Source organism: Acanthochromis polyacanthus, chromosome 16, assembly GCF_021347895.1.
Source record: "Acanthochromis polyacanthus isolate Apoly-LR-REF ecotype Palm Island chromosome 16, KAUST_Apoly_ChrSc, whole genome shotgun sequence".
Lineage (NCBI taxonomy): Eukaryota > Metazoa > Chordata > Actinopteri > Pomacentridae > Acanthochromis > Acanthochromis polyacanthus.
Genome location: NC_067128.1, coordinates 34,843,365 through 34,857,501, shown reverse-complemented (window position 1 = coordinate 34,857,501; position 14,137 = coordinate 34,843,365). Strand labels below are relative to the sequence as shown.

The window sequence follows — 14,137 nt, the reverse complement described above, 5'->3', positions numbered from 1 at the left end:
TGATATAATAAATAATTCAGGGCCCTGTCATTGCTAGTTTCACATCATATATTCATAATTTGACTGATGTGATGGTGGAAGCGGTGTTAAATTGCGCTCAGCGTGGTGATTCCTGGGGGAAAACCTTCACATGTGAGTACATAGATGGAACTAGACGCTTCCTGTTGGATTGTGTTTTTATGGGGATTCAGCAAGAAGAAGCAGCGCTCAGACCATGCATTTTACATCAGTTAATGACCAGATCTCTCTCATGTCAGCTCCTCTCTGGTTTCTCTTTTGTCGCTTTCGACTCGATTCACAGCGGATAAACAAATTGCATCACTGCTGGATGTTTGTTGGGTTTTTGTTTTTTTTTTTTTTTTTTTGGACATGCAGTTGCACTTCATGTCCCGTCCAAGCTTCTTTTTTTTTTTCTATTTTTTTGTTACCCCTTTGGAATTGCTTACATAACTTGCAAACCCACAGGAAACACTGGTTGATTTTTGCATGTGTGTGTTCAGCATGCAAACCTCATGCAGAAAGATCCCAGGAAGAGATCAAACGTTGGGGAATAGGCATGGGACGAGGTGGTGTCCAAGGCAGGGTGACCTGTTTGTGATGCGATATAAGGTCCTACGATTAGACCAGTTAGGCTTCATAAGATGGGATTAATGAGGCACAATATATGTTAGAAATGTTTGAAGGCCACAGGCTCTTACCTTCATCTCTTGTGGGATTGTCCTCTGGTCTTCTCTTTTTGGCAACAAGTGATTAAAACTGTTGGAGAGTGGTTAACCACACCGTTACCAGAGTTTCCCAAATGATGTCTAATTGGAGACAGATCCCTGCTACCACCAGGAGTGTCTAAAGCAGAGTCTGCCCTGGTACCAGCTGGGTTTATCACTGCAGTAGGAATTATTGTTCGACACTGGAAGAGCCAAGTAAGGCCCAGTTTTACAGACTGGCTGAAGTTAATGACGGATACAGGCTCTTTTGAAGAGCTTAATGCAAGATTAAATGATGTTTGGTCTCACTTCCTACGTTGTATTTGATATTTATTTTGTTATTGTTTATTTGCTTTGTTTTTCTTACCGGTGTATTTCTGTTGTTGTAGCAAAATGTTAGCGTTAGCTGGTAAATGGCTGTTGTATTTGTGGCTGTTTCTGAGTTAAAATTCAATAAAGACTTTGATTACAAAAAAGGAAAGACGGGCAGGTCGATATATTTGATTTTTAACCAATGTTTAAAAGCAAAATTCAACACAACATACAAATTCCAACACAAATCTTTGTTAGCAAATCTTTTGTTTCTCCGCCAAGTAACAGGGCAAAATTATGTGACGATCAGCATGTGGTTGTGCGTCTGTCTGTCTGTTCGCAACATTACTCAAAAACGGACTAATGGATTTGGATGAAATTTTCAGGAAAGGTCAGAAATGACACGAGGACCAAGTGATTAGATTCTGGCAGTGATGCAGCTTATAGTCTGGATCCACGAATTTGTTAAAGATTTTGTTATCATTGCGAGATAGCGGCATGGTGTCACTGTTACCATGACAACAAGTTGCTTGCTGACGATCACATGATTGTGATTCTACTACAAATCCACCACTGCGGAATTATCGGCACTTATCTGTCGGAAATGATAGAGGGAACAACTGCTGTATGGTGGAATGAGCAGCCTTGGCGGAGTACTGCGCTCCCTCAGTGATTTTCTTGTGTTTTATATCGGTGTAACTATTAAGCATTTATCTTTCAGTGTTAATAATAATAATAATAACCAATCAGATGCGGTGCTGTGGGTGGGATCTCAGCTAGAAAGAGGTGGCTGCATTCAAGCCAGAGTAACATGTTAGTTGAAATAATTTACTATTTAAACAAAAGATTTTATGAGAAGCTTTTTTTTTCTGTTGCCTCTTTGGGATTGCTTCCATAACTTACAAACCCACAGGAAATCGTGGCTGTTTTTTTTTTTTTCATGTGTGTGTTCAACCCTGGCTGATGATGGATCAAGTGTCTGGTGTTTCTGCAAGCCCTCCATGTAAAGGGCCCTTGACCTGCTCCACACTGAGGGCTGTGCAGCTGTATTGTGAAGCAGTGCGAGTGAGTAAATACTCCATTAGGATTCATTAGAGCCTCTGCTTATACATATTGTCCCGAGTGCAGTGAGCTGCACCCGTGGACGCCTCCTGCTCTGCTTTGCCACGTGCCATCCCTCACCCCGCTTTGTGCTCAGACACAATGGCTGAGCGATCCCAGATCTCTGTCTTCTTCTTTCCCTCATATTACACTCATCACTCATCATTCATCAAGGCCTATCGCTGTTTTGATGCATCCCCCCTTCAGCCGCTCCTTCTTCCCTTTCTTTTTTCTTTTGTCCTCCACCTCTATATTATAAAGTGACCAATGGCATCCCTCTGCAGCCGTTGCCATGGTGATAGGTGACAGCGGGAAGCACCGCCCAAGACGAATGGGCCATAAAAGTGGGAGCAGAGTGGGCAAAGTGCAGACAGGAAAGAAGAGGCTGGATGGAAAAATTAAGACAGAAGAGGAACGGAAACAGTAAATTTATTCTGCTTAGCAACCATCCTTTATGATTCAGTACTTTCACTATTGTACTGTCACGGCACAGTCAGTAAAGATGATAAACCTGGGCAGAAAATACAGGAAAAAATATGCGAAAACCACAGTTCTCACTCAGAAACCCGTCTGCTGTTTTTGCTGATTGCATCAAGGTGAAAGTGAAAATGGAAGAGTGTCATTTTCTCAGCGTAAGTTCTGTCCTTTTTATTGTGGTTCGGAGTTTATTCGCGGCAGCCACTGCGCTGCATTTTCAGAAATCTAAGAGCAATCAGGAGGAATTCATAAAGCCCATGTGTGACAAAAAAAATTGCGTAAAGATTTCTCTAATGTGCTACAAATTGACTGGAACAAAACTGAAAATATACGAACATTTTACATTTTCGTATCGTTTGGAATAATCTTGCACACAAAATGTAAATATATGTTTGGGAAACATTCTGAAGTTGTCTCTTGCTAATTAGAAATCATCTATTCTGCTGCATTCCTTTCTACAATCACTTTTTTCATTTTTTCAGTGTCTTTCAGTTTCAAGTTCCTTCTTGTCATTGGTTTAACTCCTACAGAACCAACCCTTGTGTATCGAGCTACATATTCAGAAAGTTTCCATGACAGTAAATGTTGTTTCTTGATATATATTTCCACCTCTACTAATGTTAGAAAGGTCTGTAAGCTGAGTGGTCTAACCCACTTTCTGTAGGGGTTCAAAGTTTTGTGTTTTGTAGAATGGTCTAACGCTGTATTTAGGTTGTAGGTTAGACCACTGACAACTTGTGTGTAGTTCTTGGATGATTTTTGAAGCATCTTGGGCAAATTTGGGGTCATTCTTCAAATTTTCAGTCGTTCTAGATCATTTTTTTAATCCTTTGAGAGAAAATGTGAATGATATTGGATAATTTCTCAGTCATTTTAGACCGTTTTCATGTCATTCTGAGCAGATTTTTGCTGTTTTAGATCACTTCTGGAAAAATGTCTGTAATTCTGGATCATTTTCAGGTCGTTTTGGACAGCTTTTTTTATTATTTTGGATTATTTTTGAAGCATCTTGGACAATAAGGGTTTGGAAGCAGAGTGGTCTGACCCACTTTCTGTAGTTTTTGAGGAAAATGGTTTGAAATTTTTTGTCTTTTCAGGAATGGTCTAACATTGGAAGCACCACTGTAACACTCTATTTGGATTGTGGGTTAGACTACTCTGACACTAAAATCTAGACCACAAAATATTACAGAAATTATATAAAACTCAGTTTGGATATTTTGTGGGTTAGATCATTCAGATTCTAACCTCATTATGTCAATCTGTAAGTTTTCAGTCATGTTTAATCATTTTCTGAACAGATTTAAGTCATTTTGGACAATTTCTGAGTCATTTTGAGAAGATTTTTGTCATTTCTGACAATGTTTGTGTAGTTCTTGGATGGTTTTTAAAGCATCCTGGACAAATTTAGAGTCATTCTGCAAAATTTCAGTCATTCTGGATCATTTTTAATCCTTTGAGAGAAATTCTGAATGATGTTGGATAATTTCTCAGTCATTTTAGACCGTTTTCATGTCATTCTGATCAATTTTTTTGTTTTAGATCACTTCTGGAAAAATTCTGTAATTCTGGATCATTTTGGATGATTTTTGAAGCATCTTGGACAATAAGGGTTTGGAAGCAGAATGGTCTGACCCACTTTCTGTAGTTTTTGAGGAAAATGGGTTCAAGGTTTTGTTTTGAAAAATGGTCTAAAATTGGAAGCGCCATTGTAATGCTAGATTTGGGTTATGGGTTAGATCAATTTGCCATTAAGTCTAGACCATAAAATATTACAGAAATTACATAAAAATTTGGAGTTTGGATTTTTAGGGATGTGTTAGACCACTCTGCTTCTAACCCCCTCATCACTATGGAAACGGTTTACTGTGTTGAATTCATAAATGCTTGCAGAAACAAAAAGCTGGCATGAACTGGTCACCATGAGCATCCTGGATTTATCTCTTTTATAGTAAATCCTGTCTTTAGTGATTTCTCCTTAAGTTCTTTGTTTTTTTGGGAACCTGTGAGTGACCCTATTAAGCCTCTTCGCTCAGTCACCAAACTATTAGTAATTCCACTCAGTTTTATAAATTTAAACAGGTTTGAGCTCAGTGTTTTCCAGTTTGTCCGTTCTTTCTCTTTCTGTCGCTTCCATTTTCATTCTCTGTCGGTTCTCATGGGAACCCGTGTGAAGTGACGGCAGCGTTCTCGTGGGAGCGGCGCTGTCACATGTCGTCATGTCGTAGCAGAGTATGGATGGAACGAATGCAGCGTGAATGTGTGCAGAGGAAACCTTCCTTCCTCGTGGACTGCAGTCTGGACTTATTTCATGACCGATTAGTAAACGTTCTGCTGCAGTCGTTAATCACCAAACATCTGCACGGCGGAAAGACAGTGTGGGAAATGTTTGAGAAGCAAAGCAGGGTTAACCGGGTTTACCCTCTACGGATGTACCAGTGCGTACACTGCCTACCATTTATCTAGATTTTTGACAACACTTTATCCTATAAATCTAAGTTTTTATGTCATATTTCTCCTGCAAGCCAAACTTTGGATTTTCAGTCAGACAAAAAAGACAAAAAACAACAAAAACAAGGCAAATTATTACAAAAATGAGACACAAAATGACAAAAACGAGACACAAAGCAACAAAAATGAGAAACAAGCTGACAAAAAATAGACAAACAACACAAGTGAGACAACAAAGAAACAGAAAATGAGAAACAAAATGACAAAAATGAGAAACAAAATGACAAAAATGAGAGACAACAATCAGACAAAAAAACAACAAAAACTAGGCAAATTTTTACAAAAATGAGACACAAAATTACAAAAGCGAGAAACAAAATGACAAAAACGAGACATAAAGCAACAAAAATGAGAAACAAGCTGACAGAAAATAGACAAACAACATGAGCGAGACAAAAAAGAGACAAAAACATGAGACAACAGTCAGACAAAAAAGACAAAATATCACAAAAATGAGACACAAATGGACAAAAGAACAATGAGAAATCTAGTATTTTACTTTATGACCCAAACAACTTGTCATGGTCTAGAAATTATTTTAAATTTATAATTTTTCTAATTTAAAATTCGCACAATGTTCAGTGTCTTTAAATATTTTTACAGTAAGGATTCATTTCACCTCTGTAATTTTTAAACTTAAAGTCGTCCCAGATCGGAGCCTCTGAAGGGCCAATTTTGGCTCAGGGGCCACATGTTTCACACCCCTAACGTAGAGTATAAAGAAAAAGTTTAGTTCTGAACTGAACTGAAAAAAACGTCTTGGATGAGAAACAAAATGTCGTCTAGAAACCAAGAAGAGAAGACCAGCTGCTTTTCTTTGAAGCCAGATAATAGAAGTGAATTTGTGATTTTGTGGATGACTTTGAAGCACAGAACTTCTTAAGTGCACTAGTTTGAGTATAACCTCTGAGCAGGGTGATTTTAAATCATTCATAAATGTCTGCTTGAGACCAAAGGAAACTGTCAGCATTTGCTATTCGAAAAGCCCACACTGAGAAGAATCGATATCATCACTTACCCCCTATTTCTGTCTGCTTTTATGTTGAGGTGCACTGACTGAATGATGATTCTCTTTCATCCACTGCTGCTTTGTTTTTGACACCATCAAGTCTGTGTTTCAGTCTTATTGCTCTGCCAAGGAATGTGTCAGAGTTATGTGACGATAGGCGTTGGTTTGTCCGTCTGTCCGTCTGTCTGTTAGTAACATTACTCAAAAACAGAGGAACAGATTTGGATGAAATTATCAGGGAAGGTCAGAAATGACACAAGGACCAAGTGATTAGATTTTGGCAGTGATACGGCTGATAGTCTGGCATGTGTCTGTTATCTATGGATTGTGTGATGTAAATATGTAGCAGGCAGCGGGAATTGATGGGACTCAAACACCCCCACAATTTAATCAGTTGTTCCTTGAATCGCTTTCGACGGATAAGTCCCAAAAAGTGGTGGATTTGTAGTAGGATCACTGTCATGTGATCGTCAGCAGGCAGCTGATGTAGCGTTCTCTTGTTGTCATGGTTACAGCGACGCCGCGCCGCTATCTCACAATGACACAGGAGTCTTTAACAAATCCGTGGATCCAGACTATAAGCCGCATCACTGCCAAAATCTAATCACAAAATGACAGAAAACAGTCAAAATGAGACTTCAAATGAACTCATAAAGACATAAAATGACCAAAGTATGACACGAAACAACCACAAAATAATGAAAAATGACCAAACTGGGACATAAAAAGATGTAAAATGGCCAAAATGTCACGTAAAGACCACAGAATGACGTAAAACAACCAAAATGAGATGCCTAATGAACTCATAAAGACATAAAATGACCAAAGTATGACACAAAACAACCACAAAACAATGAAAAACGACCAAACTGGGACATAAAAAGATGTAAAATGGCCAAAATGTCACGTAAAGACCACAGAATGACGTAAAACAACCAAAATGAGATGCTAAATTACCTCAAAATGATATAAAACAGTCAAAATGAGATGCCAAATGAACTGATAAAGACATAAAATGACCAAAGTATGACACAAAACAAGCACAAATTGTGAAAACTGACCAAACTGGAACATAAAAAGACATAAAAATAACCGCAAATGGAATCGTGTGACCTAAATATGTAGCGGGAATTGATGGGACTCGGAAACACCCCCACAGTTAAATCAACTGTACCTTGTATCGCTTCCGACGGATGAATCTTGAAAAGTCTGCAGCGGTTGATTTGTAGTAGCATGTGATGAAAATTTCATCAAAATCCATGCGTTCCTTGGCAGACTAGTAAAACACCTGTTATATGTAGTGTCACCATTGTTTTCCTAGATCTTGGTAACAGCTGTCTGCACTTGGAAAGCTGTTGTGCTTCTTGGGTTTTGTAAAATAATGCATCAAAGAAACTCAGCCTCCATTTATTTTGTGATTAATGGCATTAGAACTATGTTAGAGTGCACAAAAGACGTTTTGATTTCTCTTCCCCTCTAGCCATGGTTGTGCTGCTCCCACAGAGGTGCTGCTCTTTAAATTACAGTGAGAAATGAGCCAGTAAAAATGTGACTGGAGCAAAAAAATGGGTTTACAATGGTAATGTTACTACTAATTTTAATATTAACTAATCCTTCTTAGGCTACATCCCTGTATGATCCACATCACAAGCCTGTCAGAACATCAATAATCCGCTTTAAACCATCCATCCATCCAGTTTTAATATGTCAGAAATCAATACGGCATTTCTTTACCTTTGTTCACTTCATCAGTTCACCTTATGAGAACAGTAAGTCAGCGTTCGCCATATCGCTGGGGTACAGGTGTACGGTGAGTAGCAGAGGCAGATAAATGAAATTAAAGCAGTCAGTCATAGCTCTGTTCACTCCTACGCCATGCATGCACAAATACTCAGAGCAGCTCACTCTGCTGCTCTGCCCTCATCTCTCCATCGTCAAGGCTCCTCTCCTCCTTCATCTGCATCCATAAAGGAATGTGCTGTCCTCTTACCAACCTTCCTCCTACCTAGTGTGATAAGAATTATTTCTGAGGAGGATACTGAACTGGTTTATCACACTTCTTTACAGCAGTGAAGTAAGAGATGACACAAAAGGAGAAACTACAGTTTTAGATAAACACCCTGCAGATTAGTTACCCCACCAAGGAGGTATGTGACGATCTGTGTAGTCTGTCTGTCCGTCTGTCTGTTCGCGAAATTACTCCACAACGGACCAACGGATTTGGATGAAATTTTCAGGGATGGTCAGAAATGATGCAAGGACCAAGTGATTAGATTTTGGTCGGAGTGCTGAGCGGCTTTTCTTTCTTATAATCAGCTTTTTGTGTTTTTTCTTTCTCTTTTTTTTAAAATGTACTTTCTCTTTTTTTTTTTTCTTTTCTACACCTTTATGCCCACCTAATTGCCCCTTGGGAATATAGACGTTTTTTTCTGACTGAGAATTGTAGAAATTTGGATCATTTCTGATGGAAGAGATCTTTAACCCGTTAAACTTCAGTGTACCGCCGGCGGTACACTTACTAATATGCATAGGAATTGAAAGAATGTCCGACGGCTGCAAACCCGATTATACAAACACTATACGCCGATGGAAAGCTTAGATTCTCATGAATCCGCCGGTATAAACCACTTTCAGATGTGATTACCACAGCGGGTGAGAAAAACACATTTGTCCGACAAACAACGAATATCCATCCACCCATTCTCTATACACGGCTTCAACGTACACAGCGCGACTCACATTTGCGGGTTCATTATTACACACAGATGAAAATATTCCACAAAAAACGGCCGTAATCCAACCTTGGACATCCAGACGACTCAAGCCAGTAAACTATTTTGTCCAAAACATGTCCTGAAGTCGGTATAAAATCCACCAATCGGTCGTTTTCAAGGAAATGCACCTCGCGATGCGCGTCCAATATTCCCTGTATTTCTCATCATATTTTTTATTTACAAATAGAATATTAGCAATTTTTTTTGTACTGAAAATGGCTGGAATTGACTGCAGCTTAAAGGGTTAATAAAACATGACCTTGCACTGAGCACAGGCGTGTGTTGTGCATGTGTACGTTATGCACGGATACCGAATCACATGACCTAATAAATATGTAGCAGGCAGCGTGAATTGATGGGACTCAGAAACACCCCCACAATTTAATCAATTGTTCCTTTTATCATTTCCAATGGATAAGTCCTGATAAGTCCTCAGCGGTGGATTTGTAGTAGGATCACAATCATGTGACGTAGTGTTCACTTGTTGCCTTGCTGCTATCTCACAATGACACAGAAACCTTTAACAAATCCGTGAAACCAGACTGTAAGCTGCATCACTGATAAAAATCTAATGACTTGGTCCTTGTGTCATTTCTGACTTTCCCTGAAAATTTCATCCAAATGTGTTTGTCCGTTTTTGAGTAATGTTGCTAACAGACAGACGGACAGACAGACGCTGATCGTCACATAACTTCGCAGCGTTCCCTTGTAGAGCAATAAGACCTGCAAAATGAAGTGATTGAGATGAAATATCGCAATTTTCAGCTTAGATTTTGTTAAAGTTACCGCTACAGATGAGTGGTTGTCAGAGTTTCAACTTCCTAGTGGTCCTTGAATTATCTCATCTGTGAAGTTCACTCATTAGTAATTGACATTTTTAATCTTATTGTCTGTCTTATTTGTCGTACCTATACAAAAGCTTCACGTGGAGCTGTGGTGGATTATTTCCTTGCTGTTTCAACCTGATGCATCGAGGCGAAAAGCCAAAAAAGTTACCGGCATCTACGCACACGAGCCTTGAACAATCATCTAATCTTAATGCTAAAGAAAAAAGAGGCTTTAGGTTAACATTTCCACTTGAGCGTTCTTCCTTTTGTGTGTTTTTACGACCCGACCTTTCTAACATGTGTGCTATCGAGTGGTCGATGCAGTAGCGTGGTAGCTCATGGGTTAACGTTGCATTACTGAGGCTCCTGGAGGCTGTGAAAAGCGTCCATCGGGCCAAGAAGCGCTCCCACTCAGGAGGATGGCGAGTGTGTGTGCAGATGTGTGAGTGATGGAGAGGCTCTGGGAGGAAATAAAACTAAATCCCTGCAGCGGATAGGATGTCTCGTTACTTCAGAGGTGGGCAGGGATGTGTTTAGGTTTGCGTCGTCGTGACATCGCCTGCGCACCTCATTCAAAACGGCTCCGACAGCGGCTTGAAGAGGTGCCTGTTCTTTCCTTTTATGGTCAGCGATGCCCCCGTTTGAGATGCTTCCGAGATGAATCACCTCGGCACAGCCTTCCACAGGACTCCCTCTCTCTCCCCCCTAACCATCCGTAGCTGGACAGCTTCCTAGAGTAGCCTTTCTTGACCTACATTCCTACAAATGCGGTCAATAATCATGTTTGTGCCTCAACGACGGAGGGGCTGCTAAGAATACAAGCAGTATATTAAAAGCACCAGACGTCAATTAGACTTTAACGAGACCTTATCGCTGTCGAGACCAGAGCACCTGATCTCCCCGTCGCTGCACACGCTTCCTCCAATCAAACAGCAGAGAGGTTGCGGTGTTAGCGTTGTTAGCTGGTGTCATCTCAGACAGACTGATCGATGCTGCTTTGCCCTCTTTATCCGTCTGATCTCTCGGCTCTTAATTCTCCCCCCTTTTCCATTTATTATACTTCCTTGACATCGTGTTGCTCTCAGGTTTAAATAATCTCATCTTAACTCTCGCAGTGTTTGAGGCATTTAACCGACACTTTAGTTCAGAGTGGAAGGTGTCAGCAGCTAATGGAAGCATTTACATATTTTCATTCACGGTTTCTCTGACTTTTCTTTGAGTCACTATGAGGCCGACTGATGGTTGTGAGGGAAATATCTAATATAAATATTAGAATATACATACTATATATTATGTAATATAAATAGTAGTTGTCGTTTTGTCTCATTTTTCTCAATCTCTGTCTTGTTTCTGTTGCTTTGTGTCTTGTTTTTGTCATTTTGTGTCTCATCTTTGTTGCTTTGTCTTGTTTTTCTCATATTGTACTCGTCTCGTTTTTATCGTTTTGCCTCATTCTTGTCATTTTGTGTCTTGTTTTTCTCATATTGTACCTCATTGTCTTTTTTGTCTCGTTTTTATTGTTTTGTGTCTCGTTTTTGTCGCTTTGGAACTCATTTTTGTCATTTTGTGTTGTTTTTCTCATTTTGTCTTTTGATTTTGTCATTTTGTCTCTCCTTTTTGTCGTTTTGTGTCTTGTCTTTGTTGTTTTGTATTGTTTTGTGTCTCGTTTTTGTCACTTTGTCTCTCGTTTTTGTCATTTTGTCTCTCGTTTTTGTTGTTCTGTGTCTTGTTTTCTCATTTTGTGTCTCATTTTTCTCATTTTGTGTCTCATTTTTCTTATTTTGTGTAGTTTTTTCATTTTGTGTCTAATTTTTGTCACTTTGTGTCTTGTTTTTGTCACTTTGTGTCTGGTTTTTGTCATTTTGTCTCATTTGTGTTGTTCTGTCTTGTTTTTCTCATTTTGTGTCTCATTTTTCTTTGTGTTTAATTTTTGTCACTGTCTTGTTTTTGTCGCTTTGTGTCTTGTTTTTGTCATTTTGTGTCTCATTTTTGTCACTTTTTGTCTTACTTTTGTTGTTTTGTGTCTCGTTTTTGGCTTTTTGTGTGTGAAATATCTCAGCAACTGGAATTCATGTTTACCTCCAGCTCATGATGATTTGTAGTCGCCATGTTCAGGTCAACAGTTTGATTTCTCAGACACTTGGACCTCGACGTCTACATTGAAAGCACGCCGCTGGTGTTGCTGTAGACTTTTGGACTTGTTGACAGTTTCTTATAGCCTTGTGAGATTTAAAAAAGGGCATATACAGTAGTGGAAAACAGTTATCGGACACCTTGTGCATTTTTGAAATATTGCATTGAGAATCACTCTTAAGTCTTTAAGTGTACTTTCTTTATTTTTCTCATGATAATATTTGAAATTGTGTAAAATTTTAAACTTTTTTCCACCGCTGTAGGGTGCAGTGAACCAAGTGTGTCTCCCGTAGTCATAGTCTGATGCTGTATCATTGCTGTGTTTTCTTGCCAGCTGTCATTGTTTTTTCGTAGCGGTGTGAAAGCAGAATTGAGCCTAAGCAGCCCAACACTGCAGCCTAATGCCATTAGCATGCCTGAGTGGGCAGACTAAGTGCTGAGGTATGTTATCCCGGCTGTGCATGATGAAAAGGACAAGACAAGTCGGTGAAACGGATGAGGCAACATGGCTGTTAGCAGTGTCAGAGCACTGCTTCCCTGCTACTTTACTGCATTTTATATTTCTCCAGGATCTTGTAAGACTGCTTCTCGCACTCTGTGTCCTCTTTAACCTAGAATTCATGTCAGGTTTCTCGGTCTCGCTCTCTCTCTCACTAATTTCTCTTCATGTTCTTCTCTGCCTGCTGCCCTGGTTCTGATAATTCTGCTCATGTGCTGCTGCTGAAGCTGGTGTTTCCTTCTGTTCGGTTTGATGTTGGAGTAAGCGGTGAAGTCACAAGGTGTATGACAAGACTTGGCGCAGTGATGAAGTTTTTGTTGTCTCCTCCTCTTCCTCCTCCTTCATCCAGGTAGCGGCGTCGCAGCAGAAGGATGCCGCTGGTGAAGCGCACCATCGAGCCCAGGCACCTGTGCCACACGGTGCTGCCAAGGAACATCAAGAACGAGCTGGAGTGTGTGACTAACATCTCCTTGGCCAACGTCATCCGCCAGCTCAGCAGCCTCAGTCAGTAACACGAAGCTCACACAGATTCAAACACACACTGTTCATAAACACCCCAGTTCCATACGGGTCAATGCAGAATTGGAGGACTTTTTATGTCCCACCCATCAAATTACAAATAATCCAAAATGCTAAAACATGCAGTTGTTGTCTAAATGTTCTTGTCCTGAGCCCAAAGCCAAAAAAAAACTAGGAGAAAAGAATGTTTGAAAATATTTTTAGAATACCAAATAAGTCTGGAGTGCCCCCTAAAATACCATTTTTCTCTTGTCCCACCCTACTGATGAGCAAATTGAATCTCAAATAAAACGGTTAATATTAAATTTACATCTCCTTTTTTGGTGTTTTTTTTTCATTGATATCTCTTGTAATTGTGGGAACATCATTTTATAATCAACATAATTTTTTAAATAATAATTATGCATGGAACATGTGTCCCACAACAACCATGCTGATGATGTTCTTTTGTTTTGTGTCCCGTTTTTCTCATTTTGTGTTTCGTTATTCTCGTTTTGTGTCTTGTTTTTGTCGTTTTGTGTCTCATTTTTGTCGTTTTATCTTATTATGAGTCTTGTTTTTTCATTTTGTGTCTTGTCTTTGTTGTTTTGTGCCTCATTTTTGTAATTTTGTGTCTCGTTTTTCTCATTTTGTCATTTTTGTTGTTTTGTGTTTTGTTTTTGTTGTTTCGTGTCTCATTTTTCGAATTTTGTGTCTCGTTATTCGAATTTTGTGTCTTGTTTTTGTCATTTTGTGTCTCATTTTTGTCGTTTTTTGTCTTGTTTGTCTCATTTTGTGTCTTGTTTGTGTCGTTTTTTGTTTTTTGTCTCATTTTCTCATTTTGTGCCTCATTTTTCTCATTTTGTGTCTCATTTTTGTTGTTTTGTGTCTCATTTTTCAAATTTTGTGTCTCGTTTTTGTCGGTTTGTGTCTCATGTTTCTTGTTTTGTGTCATTTTTGTCGTTTTGTGTCTCATTTTTGTTGTTTTGTGTCTTGTTTTTGTTGTTTTCATGTCTCATTTTTCAAATTTTGTGTCTCATTTTTGTCCTTTTGTGTCTCATTTTTGTTTTGTGTCTCATTTTTGTCATTTTGTGTCTCATTTTTCTTGTTTTGTGTCTCGTTTTTGTCCTTTGTGTCTCGTTTTTCTCATTTAGCAACTACAGACTTGTTTACTATTTTTAAAAATATTTTCAAACATTTTTTCTACTAGTTTTTTTTTTATTTACCTCAGGACAAGAACACTTACACAACAACTGCATGTTTTAGTATTTTGTACATGGATTATTTGAATT

General features: G+C 39.0%; 1 protein-coding gene across 4 annotated transcripts in view; it reads left to right on the top strand.

Moving 5' to 3' along the window:
* The window catches only part of wasf1 (WASP family member 1), a 118,279-nt gene that overhangs the window by 35,505 nt on the left and 68,637 nt on the right, over positions 1 to 14,137 (top strand). For all 4 annotated transcript variants that reach the window (XM_051960826.1, XM_051960823.1, XM_051960825.1 and 1 more), the window contains exon 2: positions 12,697 to 12,851. In XM_051960826.1, coding sequence (XP_051816786.1) covers positions 12,719 to 12,851 — 133 coding nt within the window. In that variant the 5' untranslated portion in view covers positions 12,697 to 12,718. The remainder of the gene's footprint in view (positions 1 to 12,696; positions 12,852 to 14,137) is intronic.